General features: G+C 42.3%; 1 protein-coding gene across 2 annotated transcripts in view; it reads right to left on the minus strand.

Moving 5' to 3' along the window:
• Window positions 1-11,908: 11,908 nt before the first annotated feature.
• Window positions 11,909-22,598, minus strand: part of LOC143274802 (uncharacterized) — a 14,363-nt gene continuing 3,673 nt past the window's right edge. The window contains exons 2-3 of one of the 2 annotated variants that reach the window (XM_076578730.1): window positions 19,406-19,594; window positions 11,909-16,107 (exon numbers count right to left, since the gene is read on the minus strand). In XM_076578730.1, coding sequence (XP_076434845.1) covers window positions 14,449-15,552 — 1,104 coding nt within the window. In that variant the 5' untranslated portion in view covers window positions 15,553-16,107; window positions 19,406-19,594 and the 3' untranslated portion in view covers window positions 11,909-14,448. The remainder of the gene's footprint in view (window positions 16,108-19,405; window positions 19,595-22,598) is intronic. The other variant, XM_076578729.1, reaches the window with a different exon arrangement.

Raw genomic sequence — 22,598 nt, forward strand, 5'->3', positions numbered from 1 at the left:
TTTTTGTGTTTTGATTAACATGTTTCGATGGACTACTGCAGCTAGATTGTTTATTGATTAGATAGCTGGTACAAGACAGATGTATATATACCAGGCGCATCTCTGGTAAATTGACCCATAAACTATAAAGTCTGAATATTGATTGAAAATACATCTCTGAATATTGATTGAAAATACATCTCTAAATATTGACTGAAAATACATCTTTCTAAGACACAGATGAACCAGGCCTTGTGATAACACATACTGCAGTGTAATCTTATTGCTGCAGCAAGTTTTGGATTTGTTGTGGGTGTTTTGTTTTGTTGTGGGGTTGTTGTGTTGATCTGTTTTTTGTTAGTTTTGGGGGAGTTTTTGTTGACATTTTTGGGGGGGTGGGGAGGGGAGGGGGGCTGTTTTTTGTTTGTTTGTTTGTTTTTTTTTGGGGGGGGGGTTCTTTTTTCTTTTTTAGCCTTGTCTTCTCTCCAGATGAGAAAATGACAGATCCATGTTTTTGACTTTTAATGGGTTTTTTTTTTTTTTTTTTTTTTTTGTCCAGTTATCAATGTTTTCAGTGAAACAAGTGAGAGATTATAAATCCTCCCAAATGATGTCAGCTTGGTTAGTTGCTGTTCAAAAGAAGGTTGACACTCAGTGCTGCATGACTGCTAACACACAATGAAAACCTGGACAGTGATTGAGTGATATATTAAAACTGTTGTACATTGAGCCAGACACATCCTGTCAAAAGACCCAGTCTGTTCATTTAAAGTTTCCAGAGACAATTAATGCTCTCTCTCTCTCTATCTCTCTCTCTCTCTCTCTCTCTCACACACACACACACACACACACACACACACACACCTCATTGAGCCCAATGTCAAGACATTCCTGTGGCTTCAAATTTGTCTCATTAAAGATTAAGAATGTTTCATGTTCCTACATTACACACATCAACCATAACGAAAGGGATCGAACTTCTACAGTATTTCTGGAGAGTACTTGGATGTGTCCACACGTAATTTGGAGGGAAAGCTTTGTATTTTCTGGGAGGGTTGTCCCCATCAGAACGGCAGGGAAACCTGCCATTGCCAAACTGCCCAGGGTTGAATGGGTTATAGCACCATGTCACAGACATACACAGGACGTAGATCTGTATATTGGAAATAAGATGCGAATGTGTTTGTCATGCCAAACACGCAGTCAATAAAACATTCAGTGCAAAAGCAAAGAAATAAATCGTCAATCATTGAATCAAATATTAGTTTCAACAGTTAAAAAAAAAGAAGAAAAAAAGAAAGAAATATAAACATTATAGATTAAAATCATCTTACAGATGAAATTGAATTTCCACACTTCCTTTCTCTGTCAGTTTGTGTGTGTGTGTGTGTGTCTCACCTGGCAGAGTGCATTGAGCTCCATATTATTGGAGAAGAATACACTATAGAAATATATAATTGTGAATAACCTGTTCTCTGCAGTTGAAAGCTTTATGACTGACATTGTCTAGACAGAATCTTTGTGAGATCAGTTTAGTGTAAAAGACACCTCCATTGCACCTAATGAACAAGAAAAAACAACTTGAAATCCAGAACAATCAAGAGAGTGTGAAGATTGTAAACTGTTGCCTTCATATTTTTTCAGTTTTTGATCATTTTGATTATTTGTGTCGTTATTGTTTAACTCCTCAGTTTGGATCAACAATATGAAATGTACTTTACATATATTTTTGTGGGGAAAGTGTAATCTCTCATATACCAAATATATATTAATTTTCATCAATTCATTCACTTAGTAAAGACATAAAGAATTCTAAGTAATTTATTAACTGCATGTCATGTGAAGGACTTGACACATGATTTATTTTGTATGTTAATTGTATTTTAGAAAGCCAAATGATGTATGCCCTTCATGTCATTATGATTTATATTTATCAAGAAATGTTAAGACCCCACGGGGCCAAAAATAATGACTGTTCCAGCGCAACTGCCATAGATTCTGTGAACAATAACTTAGTTTCAGCAGTCACATTCTTAGGAATGGAAAATGGTAGTTAGTTCCAGAATGCATTTCAACACTGTTCTCATCAATGAGTGTATCATCATTTTTCATTTAATTTATTCACTGCATATTTTATTCCATATCATTATGATGCTGATGTGAGTTGTAGGCAGGTTCAGATGGTGATTTGAAGTGCGTATGGCGATGAGGAGGTTACAGTTGCACAGTGAAAATTGTATTTAGCACCCAGTGAACCATGCATTACAATGTGGAACTCAGTGAATCTTTTCACTTTCAGCAAGTGTTTTGAATGTTCATGATCTCATGAACTGTAACTGGAATCAGAATTTTGCAAAACAGATGTGCAGACACGTATTCACACACACAGAAGCATGCACACACGCACACTCTCACTCACTTAAAAGTTCTGACTTGTTGGCATGGCAGTGTCATTTTCTCTGTTGAAGCAGAAAGTGAAACTAGATCTTACTGTGAGTTGAGAGGCAGTGAATGGTTGATTTTCTATGAGTCGAGAGACAAGCGATCAGCTTGCAGGGTGAATGGTTGATTTTCGCAAAGTTGACAAGCGGCTGATCAGCCCATAGTATGAATGGTTGATTTTCTCTCAGCCCTGTCCTTTCAGTGACTGTATCAATGGTAAAAACCAGTACCCTCTCCTGGCGCCATGCTTGCTTCAACAAAGACCTTGAGGAATTTGTGACTTCACCGCATGATAGCAGATAGTTTTTAAATGCACAGCATCCATTGATCTGATGACAAATTGTGCATTTAGAATTGTACGGCATCCATTGATCTGATGCCATGTTGTGTCTGTGTGGAAACAGGTCTTGCTTGGTCAGGTAACCAAACCCCTTGACTGACCAGTAATGCTGAGTACACTGTTCAGTAATGGGCAGATACCTCACTGACAGGAGACAGAGCTTACAGGTCAGGATGTCAATCACCATTCTGATCTGGGACTTCTTCCTGTTGGGGTTGCATAACTTTGGTTCAGTCACACCACTAAAAAGAACGCTGAAGTTAGTACTGTAGTAGGTCTCGCCACCCTCAGACGTAGACACAGATCTCATTCCATCAAGGTTCAGCAGTTAAACATTTGAACAGTGCACCTCATTATGACATTTAATATCAGGTTTTGTTTTGGAAAGTGTATAGAATGGGCTGTATTCCTCAGTCAAAACAAAATACTCTTCATCAGATTTGGGATGCTGTGCCCAAGGAAAGTTTTGTTGTGGTTTTTGTTGCTGTTTTTTCATGTGTGTGTGTGTGTGCCCCAGAATTTGAATTGTTTTGTTTCTGTATTTCGATGATGATGAATGATAACGGGGGTGAAAAAGGATGCTGCTGTTCAGGTCTGTTTAGATTTGGGACTAGTTGACAAGGCTGTACCCTGATGATACAGATTGTATCCCAGCATTGTATCCCAGCATCAACTAGGCTGAGAGACAGACATCTGCAGTGATGGTCAGGAAATTAGAGCGCAACACTCACAAAGACACACCCATGAAGTGGATGACCCCAGTCTTCCCATTTCAGCCCATAGCACACTCAGCTGTGGGAAGGAGACAGCCACAGTCTAAATAAAACTCTCCTCGAATGAGGCCCGAACCCACATCCTCCCAGTGGTCTGTCGGTGACACTAACCACGTTGCCACTGCCAGACCTCACGTGGTGGTCAAGGAAAGTTTCACCGCTGTCCACAAGACCTTTTCTGTGTTTCTTTTTCTTGCCCCTTTTTAGTTTGTTTTTGTATCTAGTTTATCTGTCAAAATAGAAATTTTCTTCAGAATTTTGTTCCCCAGGACAACATATAAGACGCCATGTTTTTTTTGGGTTTTTTTTAAGTGCATGTTATCCTATGATTCCCCCCACCCCCACCCTCCCCCCGTATCTGAAAGACTTGCACCTAGAACACCACTTGAGAGCTGCTGGAACAGAGGAAGAAAATTTGCCCCCAACCACCCATAGCCAAGTTGACCGATAGTGCATAGAGAAGTCAGCAGTGTCAGGTGAATGACACAGACATTCCATCCAGTGGGCTGTCTATCTGTGGGTTTCAAGGAAAGGGGCCAGTATAGTGAAGGCAGTTTTCATCTTCTTTTTTCATGAATCAGCTTTACTTTCAGTTTCAAGGAGGTGCAAGTGTGTGTGGACTGATCCATACACACTACTACACCACCTCTGTTGTACTTAAGGAAAATATATAGAATGAAATGTTTATACAGGATCACATGTCTGACCTTGGTGCAAACCTGGAGTAAACACAATGCATGAATGGTATCAATCAGTAGCACAGCATGAGATGTTGTCATGGGAAACGTGGAACATGAGAGAGACAAACACAAGTACAACATATGAATGGTATCAATCAGTAGCACAGCATGAGATGTCATGGGAAACGTGGAACATGAGAGAGACAAACACAAGTACAACATATGAATGGTATCAATCAGTAGCACAGCATGAGATGTTGCCATGGGAAACGTGGAACATGAGAGAGACAAACACAAGTACAACATATGAATGGTATCAATCAGTAGCACAGCATGAGGTGTTGCCATGGGAAGTGTAGAACATGAGAGAGACAAACACAAGTTCAACATATGAATGGTATCAATCAGTAGCACAGCATGAGGTGTTGCCATGGGAAGTGTAGAACATGAGAGAGACAAACACAAGTTCAACATATGAATGGTATCAATCAGTAGCACAGCATGAGGTGTTGCCATGGGAAACGTGGAACATGAGAGAGACAAACACAACATATGAATGGTATCAATCAGTAGCACAGCATGAGGTGTTGCCATGGGAAACGTGGAACATGAGAGAGACAAACACAACATATGAATGGTATCAATCAGTAGCACAGCATGAGGTGTTGCCATGGGAAACGTGGAACATGAGAGAGACGAAGAAGGAAGCAGTTCTGCTTGTTGAGGTTGTCAGAATCTTCACTTTTTTTCCTTTTTTTCTTTTTTCAGGTTCAACAAGGACTAATGTTTACTGGTTTTTCAGTCCTGATACGGCCCTTTGGTTTGCTGGCCCTATGTAGCCCATAACAAAAATATGAGCAACAAAAGTTGAAGATAGAAGGTCTTTCCCTGTTAAATAGCTCACTTGAATAATAAAGAAGGTAACAGTAATGGCATTATGTAGACCTGCAAACTGCTGAGCTGTTTTATCAGCTTGAGCCAGCCCCTGCTCTGTTTGCATCTCATTAAAAGAAATAGAAAAATAAAATATAGTATGTATGTTTGAAATGTTAAAATTGTGTTAAATCTCTTGAAATGTTCAAATTGTATTAAATCTCTAAGCTTACAGTAATGAACCATGATCTGAGCTGTGTTAGCTAGACCTTTGAAATGTTCTCCAACGTTTCCGCCATCCTGCCTATATGTCAGTTTCAATGTGAGCATTCAGACTCTGTAATGAAATATTCAAGCGGGAAAGCAATGAAGTTGAGCAAAGGTTAAACCATTAATACAATGGGTGGTAACAGTTTCCGGCACATTACACATCTAAGGGGTTAACTCTCTCCATACGAACGGCGAAAGAGACGACGTAAACAACGTTTCACGCCATTTACCATCATCAAAATATTGCAAGCGGAAGGCTGTTATACTGAAGAGGTGAATGTTGACAAAGAATACCACAATTCTGATGACGGAAGCTAAAGGTTGAGTCATTCAGACACCCACTGGACATCTGAAGGGTCTGTGTAGAGGAGAAGAGAGGACTGGCCGTACTGAGTGAGTTAAGGTGGTGCTGCACAAATAGCCACGCTGTGGTCATGTCTGCTCACAACTGTAAGGCAGTTTCTCTTGAGAGGTAATACAGTTCAGAGTTGACTTATCATTACTGTGGTGAATGTCAGTTGATGTGGACAGGACTGTTTGGCTCAGAAGTAAATGTTCTCAGGTTTGACAGAACCCAGTTTTCTGAAAGTGAGCAGAAAGCTTCATTGGGATCGATTGATGCAGTTTTATACATAACCTTTTTGTGCAGTAATTGCATGACATTTTAGAATAATGTGATTCATGTTGGTACATCTAATTTGTAACTGAAACGGTGTCCACCTCTTCTCTTCTTCCGCCGTTTGGAATGCCACCATGTTGGTTTCTTTGTCAGTTGATGCACGCACATTTGGGAGTTTTTGTTGTGAGGTATCCGTGCCGGGAATTGATGAGAGACTGGAAAGGGTTGAAAGTTGGATAAAGATAGGACTGGCAGTGATGTACATGTATGACTGTTGAAACAGTGGGGTGCTGATGCCCAAGTTGAAACGTTCTTAACATTCCAGCGCATCATTTTTCGGTTCGACAAAGGTTTTTTGTTGCAGTGAGTAAAAGGTATAATGTGGGTTCATTGCGGCATTTAAAAGCTTAAGGAAAAAAGAAAAAGAACAGAAACCTGCAGGTGTGATTTGACTGCATCAGTAATTTAAAAAAAAAAAGAAGAAGAAGTGTTTACTACCCCCCTACCCCCACTTCCTTGCCCCCACCCCCCCTCCCCCAACCCACCTTAAGAGAGAGAGAGAGAGAAAAAAAAAAAAGAAAACCAACACAATAGCCCCACTTACTCATTTGTGTGCACCTCTGCATTCAGTTGATTTGGCCTTTTCTTACAACATTGTGATTGCCAGTCACTGTAGTGCAAAGAGAAATGATTGATAATCTCCTCAAAACCCTGGTATTTTGTGTGGCAGAAGCAAAGGGCTGGTGCTGCTTGAGGTGGTGCTTAGTGTCAAACAAACTCAACTGTGTGTGTGATTCTCAGATGATGAAAATGTTTCTCTCAAGTCTGGTTAGTGGTTGGCAGGTCTGAAGATGACTTCTTTCTTTTTTTTCTTTTTTTTATGAGTTTTAGTTTCAAGAGGGTGTCAAAATGCGGATTAATGGGGAGGGGGTTGGTGGGGGGGAGGGGGGTTACCATACCTTCACACACAAAAACTAATGTGCTGATCAGACCATGAGAGCCTTCTCAAGGTTTGTGTAAAATGTTGACATAAAATGAAATAAAATATCTACGGCAGACAAAATAAATGCATGCATATATATATATATATATATAAAGTGAAAGCTACATACAAGGTTAACTTTTGGAAGCACACAACATCCATGTAACAGTCCCACAAACACATGGAGTGCATCAATATGAATGAACACAAAGATGGCAGACCTGACCCAGTATCATTCATTTTCCATCCAGTGCACTACTCCATATAGTCTTCGGAGACTGACGGATATATCCAACAAGCAAGTTAAGCTGTTTGGGGTTGGTTGGTTGTATATTTTTTCCTCATGTGGTTATCTCATCCTGTTCCTCAGAGATGTTATATGAGTGTTGAATGAGAACAAACTGGCTAAAGACTGTGTCAGTGCTGTTGTGTGTAATGTGTAATAGTGCCACTGACAGGAATGGTATTGTGTCTGCATTAACTGTATGGGACATGCTGCATGATCCCAGCGATTGCTTGATACGGCCATATGTGGTCGGTTGGACTGTAAGCAATGTTAAATGTGGACTGTCGGTGGCAGTCTCCACTGGTGGGGTGGGGGGGGGAGGTGCTCACTCAGGTTGGCTCCGGAACTAAGAGATTATTGTCATCAGTAAGGGGCTTAGTAGGTGGGTGTCTTGAGTACGTTAAAGCAGAATTAACACCACCGAAATGACTCAGCAGTGCAGGGTCTCCTCTGGTGTGTGGCCTTCTGACGACCAGACATTGATAGTTTCCAGTGTTCTGCTGATGCTGGTACTGCAACAGACGAACTTAGATGAGGTCGTGTATGGGGGACGTGGAATGAACAAAGTGGGAATAATGCCACTGAAACTTTGCAGATGATGGGGCAGCAACAAAAAGAAAAAAGAACAAGAGGCAAAGCCTTCAAGACTCACTCGTGCTTCGTGCTTTATCCAGTAAAGGAATCAGGAGAAAAAAAAAGAGATTAAAAAAAATCGTTGAAAAGTGTTCTGTATTAAACATCATGTATAAGATTGGGGGAGAAAAAAAAAGCATGCGAGAGGGATCGAACCACGCATGTTCAGTTCCGATACAAGTAGACTTATCCCCAAGGTGTTGGCACATCTGATGTCAAATGACTAAATTTCAAACTTACGTCAAGGTTGACGTTTTCGTCTTCGTGGGATAAATAGATGTGATTGTTGTGGACGTAATGACGCCGTTTAAATCGTGGGTTTTTTTGTGTTTTATTATATCTCGATTATTCTTTTATTTCGGCGGTAAAGGCGACGTTACCATCTCCTTCAACCATATCGCAACACATGGTAGCCTAGATCTCTAGATCTGCACAAACCAGTCTACAATGGGCTGAAAGAAACGATGTTCATTCCAGTTAATTCAGTGTCCACTTTAGAATATTTATATGCAGTAAACACGTCGATGGTGTAGTTCTGATCACTGTAAGTGTTCTATCCAGAATTTGTGTTTCTTTCCTTTGAAATGTGAACAAGAAACACTAGGTCATTACGTCTTCGAACACCGTTCACCTACTTTCTAGTCAGCCAAGCTCAATGGAAAGTGGTTTTTAGAATTTTCGGATTTCGGAACACATCTCGACGAAATAAACTGTTAATGATTCGGAAATACGACTTAATTCGGGAGACTAACAACCTGTTAGTCAATGATGACGGCTGACCTTCCAAACTGAAGATTGAAGAATTTGTTTCATACTAAGTTGAAGCCTATTTTGGTATTGGCAGACAAAGTATTCCCAGAAAAAATGGCAATGTTAAAATTTACCATGGACACACACACACACACACACACACACAACCGAACACTGGGTTAAAACAGATTCACTTTGTTTACACAAGTGAGTCAAAAACCAAAAGTCAGCGTCCCATGGCTGCTGCTGAGAGGATGGTCAACAAAGGGCTGTCCCCTCACTGAGTTAACATTGAGATTACAGGTTGAGATGCTAGTCAGAATTCTTTATCTGGACTTTGTCTTGTCTCTTTTGATGGTAAATGTAACCTTTGGTCAGCAGAAGCACCTAAAACGTTACGTAGGGAACGCAGTGAAACCTGATGCTACAGTGATCTCACCTCCACCAAGATTCAACAGTCAGGGGGTTAATTGTGTCCCCACTGGAGTGGCCATGGTGTCGAACCATTCACAGGCTGATCCCATTGTTTTGTACCGTTTTTTGTTGTTTTTTTTCAATCATTTTTATCACTCGATTGCTTGTGTACTGGTTATGTATTGTCAGGACTTGTGCTGGCATTTTGATCCAGCTAGTCTTCACGACAACACCTGTGCCAAGTCTGTAAGGGTTCTTGGTATTCTGTTCTTTAAAAAAAAAAAAAAAAAAAAAAATCACCGTAGGACTTGTTTGTGTTCCTTTGGATGGAGTTTGTTGGGTGTGAGTGGTTGGTCATTCCTCTTGTCTTTCATCATCGCTCCTGTTGTTTTGGTCAGAACCTTTTGGCTATGCACAGTTTTGAGATTCCTGCATTGTCCTCCTGCCATGACTCACTGCTACTGTTGTCTTTGTTCTTCATGGAACTGTGCATGAATAAAACAGTGATTTGTTTAAAACAAAAAAATGGTGTGATGTTTTGAGTCTTTCACTGTGTTGCTTCTCTTGCCGACTGTGCTCGTGTCTGTGAAGGTTTTGTGTTCAACAGGGTGCATTGTAGGGTAGGTGTGCCTACTGCGAACGATCCAGTTGAAGCGACCAGCTCAGCGTGTGTACTGTAAAGATAGCATGTCGTACGGTAATCAAACGTAGCTCTGTTGTTTTTAAGGCTTTCTCCGATTGGTTATACCAGGAAAAGTTCGCCTGCTCATTCTTTTCAACGTTTTGTCGATGTTTGAAATAGCAGAGGTGCCTGAGGGTAAATGCGAACGGGCAAGTCTAAACTGCGAACGATGGCTTTGGGTACATGCAGACAAGCAAAACAAGCAGGTCTTTAACCCATTAAAAAAACATCATTGGAACATCCCACCAGCCAGTTGTATTGTATTTGATCACACATGCACACAGACATCCATCGAAACACACACACACCCCACACCACACACAAACACACCCTTTTGAGAGAACTCGGTAACAGAGCAGCATCGTTCGCAAACAGACTAACGTCAATAATTATATCCTATGGTCTAATGCAAACGACACTATTTTACAGATTCCTGTCATAACTGACGTACTGATCTGTCACCAGTATGTTTTCATAAATTCTCCCTGCACTGCTGATGTGCATTCAACATATCCGATCAAATCAACTATTAAACTGTCAAAGTTCACGTCCAACGACTTGCTTCCCTTAATTTTAGGATTTTGAGAGCACATTTGTAGCCTTGGTCGGCATGCAGTGGAAATGGCCAGAAATAGCTGATTTTTGACTGGTTCATCGAAATGGACATTCATGAAGGTGTTAGGAAAATGTGAAACACAACCGTAAAGAACGCTTTGAAGTGGTGCGATATACGAATCGTTCGCAATTACACGCTGTTCGCAATTACCCGTATCTGCATTACGTGTGTGTTCTGTTTGTTGCCAATGTGCGTGTGTCCATGAACGTTTGTATTCACACGTGTGCACATACCATGGATTTATGCGTCTGTGTTCCCTTTGTAAATGTGTATTTGTCTGAAAGTTTTGTGATCACGTGTGCGTTTATGTGTTTATGTTCTCTTTGCAAATATGTCTGTGTTTTTTTGTTTGTTTGTTTTCACATGAATACATTGAAAATTTTGTGTCGTCCTGTGTTCTGTATGCCAATGTGCCTGTGAAAGATTGTGTTAATATGTTTGTGAAAGTTTTGTGTTTAAGTGTGTGCAACACTGTTTCAGGAGTTCTGCTTGCGAGTGTGTATACTGTGTCCGTAAAAGTTTGTGTTCACATGTGTGAGTGTGTGTGTGAGTTCTCTTTGTGAATGTGGATGTGTCTGAAAGTTGTGGGTTAACGTCTGTGCATCTGTATGTCCGTGTTCTCTTCACGAGTGTGTTTGTGAAAGTTTTGTGTTCACGCGAGTTGTGTCTAGCTGTTGGTGATTTTGTGCCAAACAGCTGGAAAATTAAAGTCAGTGTGTGTGGATATAATATATTATATGTACTGTACTCAAGAGGTCTTCCCGATTTTCTTCACATGGCCTGGAGAGTTTCATTGCATAACGTGTCAACAGGAAGACATGGCGGGGGCGATATTTTCTCAGCAGTTAAAACCCGGAATTTACTTCCTTCTCCACTCACAGTTCGGATTTCCTCATTCAAGTCATTCATAACAAAATCGAAACACATTCCAAACAGTCTCTACATTAATTGATTAAGGCACTCCATCATCGTGCTCAATAGTATGGAGGGGAAGAAGGGAGGCCGGCCGCGCGCCAGCAGGCCGCCATCTTGCTGGAGGCTACTGCCTGCCGCGTGCGCCTCTCCCTCTCTCTCTGAGTCTCTCTAATTCAGTTGGCAAATCTGTTATGGCTGAAAATTATCTTGGTTTTAACGTATACAAACTGAAACTAATGTATACAAACAACTGGACAGGAGAGAGAGGGAGAGAGAAATTGGTTGTTCAGCTGTAAAATGTTAACTGCGACGAAAACTTACAGGAGGGAGGGGGGCAAAAAGAGAAAACGAGATGAAGGTGATGGCGCGCGTGCGCGCGCGCACACGCACGCATGCACACACACACACACACACACATTTCGGCTGTTGGTTTCTTGTTTGTTTGTTGTTTTTTGTGGGACCTCCAACCTCCTAGCTGATTTTTCCCACTTTCTTTTTCTTTTCCCTTTCACACACACACACGCGCGCGCGCACACACACACACATACACAAACTGACGATGTTTTTTGGTGTCTAATTTGGGGCATCCAACCTCTATTTTTCCCACTTTCTGTTTTTTCCCTCTATTTTGTTTTCTGATTTTTGACTCACCTGTGTAAACAAAGTGAGTCTATGTTTTAACCCAGTGTTCGGTTGTCTGTGTGTGTGTGTGTGTGGTAAACTTTAACATTGACATTTTCTCTGCAAATACGTTATCAGTTGACACCAAATTAGGCATAAAAATAGGAAAAGTTCAGTTCTTTCCAGTCATCTTGTTTAAAACAATATTGCACCTCTGGGATGGGCACACAAAAAAAAAACACAAAAAAAAGAAACCTAATTATATGCAAACTGCATTTACTGTTATATTTATATTTTTTTTGTATTATCTAAACTTGGCACTTTGATCTGACATTCTGACACAACAACAAGAGCAGTCATTATTATCATTTTTCGTTCAAACAGGAACTTCTTTTGCTAAGCATGGAAGTTTTATTTATTTTGCAAACGTTTTTGGTGCAGATAGTAAAAAAGGGAAATTAATCTGTAATTAATGCTAAGGGACTTAATTTGCTTTAAACTGATCTTTCTCATCTTAAACATTACATTTTGAAATTATACTCAATACATAAAAAGCTTGTGTGTTTTACTCTCAGTGTACAGGGCTTTCACTATGTTCATTCGCCCAAGTGGTCTTTTTCGGAAAATACTAAAATCAATACGACGAGTGGACTTTACAGATCTGTTGGCTGAGCCCTGAAGGTCATGGGCAAAAATCAATTGCGTACACATATTTATACACATTCAAAGCGCGTGCTCATATTCTTCGCGAACGCGAACCACGCCATTTTGTTTCAAGTTGTTGACCTGCCCGTTCAATCATATATTCAAGGGACAATACATGATAACATGTGATGGAAAGTTGGAGAAGGAGACCGTTAAATATTTATTCAGAGAAAGATTTGTGAACGCCTCATCACTTACTGGATTATGCCCCCTACATAAAAGCAGCACCTGCAAGCAGCACACACTATTTTTTAAGCAGCACACCTGGAACACAAACACAGAACCAAGGTCAGATACAATCTCAAAATATCCAGGACATCACTGACAAGGAAAGCCTCTACACTCTCAGCACCTTTCACCACAAGTCCCACAGTATGCACTCCTCTCACACATAGATCTATGTGCGGTAAGACAAGCTTCATCAAGCCTACCTGCCACCAACAGTGACATCCAATACTGTGCACCTCACACAAAACTGACCGACACAAGTGTTCATCTCATGTTACCATCATACAACAAAACTGTGTTACCATGACAACGAATCTCCTCTTTGCCTTTACGCAGTGTCCCACTGACACAAGTACATGTATGGAAATCATTACTACTAACATATCTCAACTTGCTGTTACCCCCATGTGCACACACGTATGAACACACACTGACAGTGTTATCCTGTTGCTCTGTTCATTTTACATTTAACCGACACCACCTACTGTACAAAAAGGGGAGTGATGGCCTCGAGGTAATGCGTCCGCCTAGGAAGCGAGAGAATCTGAGCGCGCTGGTTCGAATCACGGCTCAGCCACCGATATTTTCCCCCCATCCACTAGACCTTGAGTGGTGGTCTGGACGCTAGTCATTCGGATGAGACGATAAACCGAGGTCCCGTGTGCAGCATGCACTTAGCACACGTAAAAGAACCCACGGCAACAAAAGGGTTGTTCCTGGCAAAATTCTGCAGAAAAATCCACTTCAATAGGAAAAACAAATAAAACTGCACACAGGAAAAAATACGAAAATATGGGTGGTGCTGTAGTGTAGCGATGTGCTCTCATTGGGGAGAGCAGCCCGAATTTCACACCGAGAAATCTATAGTGATAAAAAGAAATACAAATACAAACACAAATAAAACAAGAAAGGAATACATCAACAGTGCATCAAAACCCACTTAAGATGTAGCAAAACCAAACTACTCTACACACCTGCTACTCACATACCATCTCAATGGCTTCTCATATCTCAATGTTTGCGTTGTTTCCAGTACGTAGGGTGGAGGGGGGAGTGGGGGTGACGGGGGGGGGGGGAGGAGGTTGGGGGGGGGGGGGCAGGAGGGGGGTGCGGGGGAGGGGGGGGCTCAACAGATATAGGCCAGTAGTTCCCTCACTTAAGGGCTAGATTTCACACATTAACCCCTTTTCCTTCCACCAACCACAAGATCAACTTAACCTGGCTGTTCACTGACACAAACCATGGTTTCTGAATCAAACACATGTTTGTTAAAATTGACCTGTGCATTACATCAGCTAGCAGGCTATCTCGCTATTGTGAAACATCACAATTCTACTTACACAAAACATGGTTTCCCAACACAACTAAGTTATCAAAGCATGAAACCATTACAAGTCATGTACTCACAGCCCATAAAGGGGAGGGGGGAGGGGGGGGCGGGGTGGTGGGGAAAGGAAGGGGGGAGGGAGGAGGGGGGGGGAGACAGTGTCGGCCTAACCTCAAAGGCCGGACTTTGGATAGAGCGGGGAGAAAGATAAGAAAGGTAAAGGAGGTGAGGGGGCGGGGGGGGGGGGGGGGGGGGGTGAACGCCTAAAACGTCAGAGAGAGAGAGAGGGGGGGGGGGGGGGAGGGGGAGAATTTTAAAGATCCATGTAACGGAGTGCTGAAGAATTACACTTTCCCTCAGACTCATCCCAGAACCACTGCCTGAAATGCTTTGCACGCTGACGCTTGGCCTCGGTGCCAATGATCCAGTTGTTGTGGATGAGAACAGGTCGGGACTTCTGCCGCTGTTTCTCTGGCAGCGTGTACCACTTGCCGTCCGGAAAGGTTTCTGCAGGCAGGTGCACGATTTTGACTCCTGCGAAATTCTTTCTGGCCAGATTAGAGAGGAATTCCTGATCGTTCTCGCCCTCTGAGACTTCAGCATGCTTCTGGTATGTCTTGATTTTGTCGTAGAGTTTGTCCATCATGCGAGTCAGCTCCTGCCAGAACTTGACGGTGGTCGGAGTGGGGTTGAGAAGCAAGAAGCAGCCGCAGGTCTTGCTCCGGTCAGACACTCTGGTGCCCACGATGTCCCCTTCAGACTGACGGGCCAGAACCAGAGGCAGGGGGTTCCTCAGCCACACCATGTCCACCTCGAACAGCAGCAGCTGAACGCCAGACTCCAGCAGACGCAGGAGGAAGCGGGTACGTTCCACCATCAGACGCACATAGCCGGCCCTGCTGTAGGCCATGGCTCCCAGGAACTGTGGACTGCTGACCACAGCCACCGTGACCTCAGGCCACAGGGACTGGAGACGTTGACCTGTCCGCAGGTCCGTGGTCAGGAACAGCACGTGCCGGTGCACGTGGTCAAAGGACGCCGTGTTGCAGCACCAGCTGGCGGCGAAGTCCAAGAAAGCGTCGTTGATCATGGTGAAGAGGACCACCCCATGCTGTCGGTGCATCTCTTTCGCCACCTCCAGTAAAGCGCTGGTGTTGTCCACCACAACCACTTCCTTGGAGGGTCTGGCTGCTTCGGGTTGATTCTTTGTTCGCCACCCTGAACCCCCGATGCTGGACTGTTCAGCAGGCATTTGAGGAGAAGCCTTGAGCAGAAAGACTGCTTGCTTCCCATGCTTCTCAGGGCTGGGGCTGTGATGATGATTATATACCTCAAAGTAGATGATCCACACTGCAAGGATGAATACAGTCACCAACAGTAAGCGACCAGCCGCAGCTTTCAAGTAGCGAGTTTTCATCGTAGCAACTGGTTGATTGATTAACTGATAGATTGATCTGTTTAATCTAAAAGCAAAAGCTGAGGCTAAGAACAGATCACAGCGGCAATCAAGACAACTTCCATACAGCTCAACAGGTACAGAATGTCAGAGGTATTTGCATTCACTTTTGTTCATCAAATCACCACAGGCTGTAAGGTTCTTTCTTCACGTGAAATACACTGTCTATCCCCCGTGTGGGACAGGTGTCAGTTGCAGGCCTCTTCCTGTGCACTCGCAGAAGAATTCGCACATGCACCCCACCACTGATGCCTGTCTTGTGGTGTGACGTTGGTGACGGGCAGCCCACCACTGATGCCTGTCTTGTGGTGTGACGTTGATGACGGGCAGCCCACCACTGATGCCTGTCTTGTGGTGTGACGTTGTTGACGGGCAGCCCACCACTGATGCCTGTCTTGTGGTGTGACGTTGTTGACGGGCAGCCCACCACTGATGCCTGTCTTGTGGTGTGACGTTGTTGACGGGCAGTTCCAGGGGAGGGCTTCACTCAGCAGCCCACCAAGAATGGCTTCTGACCTGACAGCAGATGGACAGACAGTCAAAATTTAAAAAAATCATTGAAACACACACACACACACACACACACACAGAGAGAGAGAGAGCTGAGGAAGAGATCGTTTCCTTCATTGGAAAGAAAACGCTCAGTTATTTTACAAGATAGATCTAACACTGTGGGATTAAAAAAGCATTTAACCTGAAGACTTGTTTTTGCACCCCATCTGAATAACCAAAGCTATGATTCATTTTCGTGAAAATTAAACTACAATCGGTGGCACCGCAAATGCTCCAGAACCTTTTCGCTTCATATACTGAGAGAGAACGAACGAACGAACGAAATTGTTTTAAGCTTTATGAACTTTGGCCATGGACCACAATTCAAAACCAGGGGACTGGGGGTGGGCATGGGAAGGGGTATTATAACACTTGAATAGATGACACAATATCATAATATTAATGGACTTGACATTAATTCTACTTAATTAGGTCTGAGTATATGATTTCTCCTTTTGATCGCATGGAAAATAAATTTTGATACATGGAAATTTCTCTGTTTGTTGATCGGAGAAGTGAACAAAGAGACATGTTTAAACAGTCTTGAAGAAATTTTGCCCGTAAATCATTATATACAGAACAAACAAACAACAAATGGTATTCATCTTCTAGTTCACGTTGGCAAAAAGGACAATGCTTTAAAACACCATTTTCAGTGTACCCATTAACATTGTTATTTAAAGGAAGCACATTAAATCGGGCCTGAGACAACGCCACTCTGAAACAATATTCATCAGCTTTTGTTATGTATTTTTTCTTTTTCAAATACAACTTTGAATGATCTGTAGCATGAATATCTGTCTCTATCATTAATAGTACCCGACCATTCTTGAATGAAGATATCTATAAGTCTTTGCTTGAAAGTAATAAGAAATCCTTTCACATCACCAATGTTATACATTGCACGAAACTATGTCATACGAAACCATGCCAGTGGTTGGGCGGCTTTGTGGGGGAAGATCTAGAGAATAAACAAGAAAGATCCACACGCTCTGGGTTGTGTCCATTCTGTCATAAATACTGTATCAGACGAGTATTTCATGGTGGCAGCGGTGGGATACTGGCAGTTCAACGCTTCTAACCGCAAGTAAACATAAACTTTTGAAGAAGACGAAAAAGACGCTAAATCGCCATTGTTTAGGTCAATGCACAAAACAAGAACAGTTTGTATAGCTGCGATATCTCGACGCGACCTAACGATGACGCAAAACGGCGCTGCTATGACGTCTTTTAGCGCCAAAGAGTAACCCACACGACACGAGACAGACTGGTGACACATCAAACAGACGTAAATATCTCTCTTGCAGCCATACACATTACACAATCATGGCTGCTGCACGCATACCTCAAATGAATTGGGCTACTGACAATCACGAGGAAGCTTTACAATTGTTCAAAAGCAGTATCTCCGTATACTGTGAAGACGAAGAGATCGAGAACGATAACGAAAAAGCGCTTAAGATCTTGCGCGGCATAGGTGACGAGGGCACCAGACGACTGCAAGTGTCCGGCCTGTCAGAGGAGGACAAACGCAAACCAGACAAGCTGTGGGAGTTCTTCGAATCCCAACTCAAGCCCAAGATCAACTTCAGAGTCCACCGCTTACATCTGATGGAGTGTCGGCAACGCGAGGATGAAACTCTGGATGATTTCATCCTGCAAGTGCGCACTCTGGCCATGAAGTGCGAGTTTGACCAAACAGAGATGGAAGAGAGACTGATAGAACTGATTATAGCATCCACTCCACTTGAGGACTTCCAATGCGACCTGCTGGGAAAGGCAAAAGGGTACAAGCTGGCCGACGCTCTTGCTGAAGGCAGACGATACCAAGCCATAGTTGCCGGACGCAGCGAGCTTCAGCAACTCAACCCTAGCACAGGGGAACACAAGCTTGACCTGCTTAGCGACAAGCAGGTACGGAAAACCAGGTCATGTGGGAATTGTAATACTTCCCATGATCCACGGAAATGCCCAGTGTTCGACAGCACCTGTCACCATTGTGGAAAGAAAGGACATTGGCGACGAGCATGCAGACAGAGAAAGAGAGAAGACCTGGCCCGCATACCAAACAGTGATAGCAAAAAGAAAACCAAAGGCAGAAAGAAAATTCATGACATGGCGTCGGAGACTGAAGACACAAGTGATGACGACAACATTCAACATGACACAATCAACATTTCCAGCGTCCGTAGTGAAGCTTTCACAACGATGGATGTCATAGCCCCAGGAAAGACGGGCAAGATACCAATTAAGCTGAAAATTGACACTGGGGCATCTGGTAACACTCTAACTCTACAGACATACAGGTCAGAGTGGATAGCTTATTGTCTATTCGATCAGAAACAGGCAACCAGTGGAGAGACAGAGAGAGGAGAAACATGGTCAAACTTAGAAGCTCTGCAAATGAGTCTGGCAGCGTTATTCTGAATTCGTTGGAGTCTGTCTAACAGATATTTGGGAAGGCCGGCCAAAAGAGAGCTGCAGTAATCCAATCTTGAGAGAACCAGAGAGCATACAAGTGTCTTGGATGGATCGGTTGAGAGATAGTGGCGGATAAAGCTGATTCTACGCAGTTCCAAATAGGCAACTTTACAGTGTGTGTGTGTGTGTGTGTGTGTGTGTGTGTGTGTGCATTTTACTTATATATGCGATTTATTCCCTTGATGTTTTTATTTATGTATTGTTGTACAATACCTTATGGTCTTAACGTGTGTGTGCATGTGTGAGTGTGTGTGTGTGTGTGTGTGTGCGTGCGTGCGTGCGCGCATGCCATTTTTAGTAATCTATACCCTTTTTTGTTGGATGTTTTCATTTGTTAATATTGTTGTGCAATACCCTATTGTCTTAACATGAGTATGTGTGTGGGGTGGTTAGTATATCGTCAGCTATTGGGAATTAAGTTTTAATCTCTTATGTTGCGCATGATTTTATGCCAGTGTTTACAATGAGCCTGTGACTGCACAACTTAATTTCCATGTGGATTAATAAAGTGTTTTTGAATTGATTTGATTTGATATTCGAAATGTGCTGTTGGACACGAAGTTGAATTAATGCGGAAGAAAAAAAAGTGGGCTGAAAGCGACTCTGAAGTAACAGAGACACGCAAGGCCAAGTCTCTTTCTCTGCCCCCCCCCCCCCCCCCCCACTCCCCCCTCACCCCTCAAAACGCTGATCCATTTGTGTATTGTGCCAGCTCCCCCAAAAGTGGATAAAAAACCAGACTGTTCTGAATGATTTCTATTGACAATCTCTCGAATCAAACCAGTCATAAAAAAAGCGTAGCACTGTCGTCGTTATGGGGCAAGGTGTGCAGAAGTCATGTGGAGTTCTTCTACAGCGTTTCCACCGCTGTTGCAAGGGTAGTTTATCTCGGCCTTGTCAAGCGTGTCAAGTTGGTTTACGCATTTCACCTGTTCCCTTCCCTCCCGCTGCTGCCGAGCGTGAGCTGCAGCTGAAAGAGGAAAAGAAGGGACCCTCGTTTCGCGCTGCAAAAACTGTACAGCTGTATATCGTTGTACAAAGTTATAAAACAAGCCTGACACAGGAAAAGTTTGAAAGTAATTTACACGGCTAGAATGCAACCACACACATTAATTTTCGTTCAAATGAATAATAAAGAACATCTTCAACAGATAACACCTCCACAAAGTGAATGTATTTTGTGTTTTGGATGTTACTAATATTTCTTTTAATGACCATTTTCCCCGATTTGTAAATCCCGCCTCTCGGAAGGCCTGCTCTATATTTATCTATGCTCGCGGTACCGGACAGGGCCGTGTCAAGGACTGAGGGGGTGGGGGTGGGGGGAGGGGTAGGTTCTATTTGGCACCATGAGAAAAATGGTTCCTTGATGGTACTGCTTTGTCTGTTGCTAATGTCAATAAATGCCTTAAAATTCTGTGTGTGTGTGAGTGTGTGTGTGTGTGTGTGTGTGTGTGCGTGTGTGTGTGTGTGTGTGTGTGTGTGCGTGTGTGTGTGTGGCTGCCTGTAAAGATCTCTCTAGCAGAGTAAAGACTACACTGGTGCTTCTCATGAAGAAATTATTTGTGTTTGATACCAGCTCGCTGGTCAAACTTTTGATACCCCAGATACAACCTGTTGTGCAGAACGGTTCTGAATTGTGGGGGGGTGTATAGGAAAGCCACTGTTCTACTGCTAGCGTCCGACTCAGGACAGATCTCCCTTCTCACTCTTCTCAACTGGTTAGCCGCCTTTGACACGATAGACCATTCAATCCTTCTTTCCCGTCTTCAGTTTACATTTGGTATCAACGGCACTGTTCTAAACTGGTTCAAATCTTATCTCACTGATCGATTCCAGTCTGCCATTGTTGATAATTTCCAGTCTGAACCCGTAAAAATCGAACATGGAGCCCCACAGGGATCTGTTTTAGGCCCAGTGCTCTTCACACTGGACACTGCTCCTCTCGCTGGAATTATCAAACGCCAGCGCATACAAAACTCTGCTGCCTGACTCGTCCTCAGAAAGAAAAGATCTGAGCACATCACTCCTCTTTTGCAGTGTCTCCACTGGCTCAATGCATGCGTGTGAATGACTGGTGCGAAAGCGCTTTGATTTGTCTCTGCACAAGATTCAGCGCTATTTAAATACCATTATTATTATCATCGTTATCTTATTTTATTTTTTATCATAATCGGTATATTTCTTTGGGATCAAGAAATTTCTGGGGTTGACACAAGAACATCGAATGACAGTATTCCCTACGAATAGACAAAGGGGTGGCCGTTTGTTTGTCTGTCTGTCTGTCTGTCTGTCTTGTCCTTTCTTTTCTCTTCATTGTCTCCACGCATGTAAGTTATTCAAAACAGTATGTTTGCATCTGTGTCAGCAATTTTCGTGAAGTCCTTTCCATGATTTGTAATGGTTACGATCCTTTGATTTCTAACCTTTCTCCTTGGATTTTATATGATGTCATTTGCAATTTTTTTTAATACTTTTTTTGTTTCTCTGCCCCCCCCCCCCCCCCCCCCCCCCCCGCCCCCTCCTCCCTCCCTTTCAACGTTCTCCTTTTGAGGGCTGGATGAAAAAAAAAGCATTCTTGCTTATTCTATTACCCTCTGAAATAAGATTTATTCATTCTCTCTCCACACACACACACACACACACACACACATATATATATATATATATATATATATATATATAGAAAAAAAACTAGATAGTTTGTATCAACAACAAACAAACAAGCAAAAACAAACCAAAAAACTCAGGGCCATAAAAGCCGATATATTTTTTTTTAAATGTGAATAAATCAAGGGATGTTTTCAATCGCACAGGTTGCACGTGGTCTTTACCACTTGCCTCTTACTGGACACACTGATGGCTGGTTCAGGTACACACGTGAATCCTGGAAAAACTACAACACAGCTTGAAAAATGCTTTTGTAAAATCGATGTATCGGCGAAAAAAAATTACAACTATTCGGTGGTTTATCAAAACAATAGATGTGGTTTTTTGATTGTAAAAGAGAGAAAAAAGTTATGAGTGGTGCTCTTTACAATGACTGTAAACACGGCTGTTTGGCGGAAATTCAGCATCATTTCACAATACTTAGATGAACAGACTATAAATAAATGTAATAAAATCATCATACTCTCCAAGCAGAAAACTGTGGTCCTGAAGGTTTTGTGAAGCCTTGTATACTGCTTCTCCTTTTTGTTCATTGTATTGTATTGTATTTATCTTTTTGTCACAACAGATTTCTCTGTGTGAAATTCGGGCTGCTCTCCCCTGGGCGAGCGCGTCGCTACACTACAGCGCGGTTGAGCCGTGATTCGAACCAGCGCGCTCAGATTCTCTCGCTTCCTAGGCGGACGCGTTACCTCTAGGCCATCACTCCACATACTCATGTATTATTATTATTATCATCAATATTATTATTATTATTATTATTATCAATATTATTATTATTATTATTATTGTTGTTGTTGTTGTTGTTAAGATAATAAGATAAGGTAAGAATAACTTTATCATCTCCTTAAGAGGAATTACATCCGGTGCAGCAAAACAAACGTCGACAATTACTCAGCACAGAAACATAAACATAACTTAATTAAAAAAAAGAATCAATAACATATGGCATCGATATAAAAAAAAAACCCACTGCATACATAATTATTCACTTCATCAAGATATTGTAATTAGTCATTGTTGTTAACACTGACAATGAAATATACCAAGGCTAACATTGCATGTATTATATTGCACATTAATTAAGATTTCTTTTCAGTATCAAATAATGTGTGTAGTTTCGCCATTGCGTTTGTATATTGCTTGTTACACATGAACAAGCACGGTATAAGCTCAGGCTTATTGTTGCTCAAGTCTTCTTAATTGAACGCTGTATTTCGCCTTGTTTCTTGATATTAACAAGAGAGGCAAGGCCTTCTAGACTCACTTGTGATACACTTTTAAAAAAATCCAAGCTTTTTATG

This window comes from Babylonia areolata, chromosome 29 (assembly GCF_041734735.1).
Source record: "Babylonia areolata isolate BAREFJ2019XMU chromosome 29, ASM4173473v1, whole genome shotgun sequence".
Classification (NCBI taxonomy): Eukaryota; Metazoa; Mollusca; class Gastropoda; order Neogastropoda; family Buccinidae; genus Babylonia; species Babylonia areolata.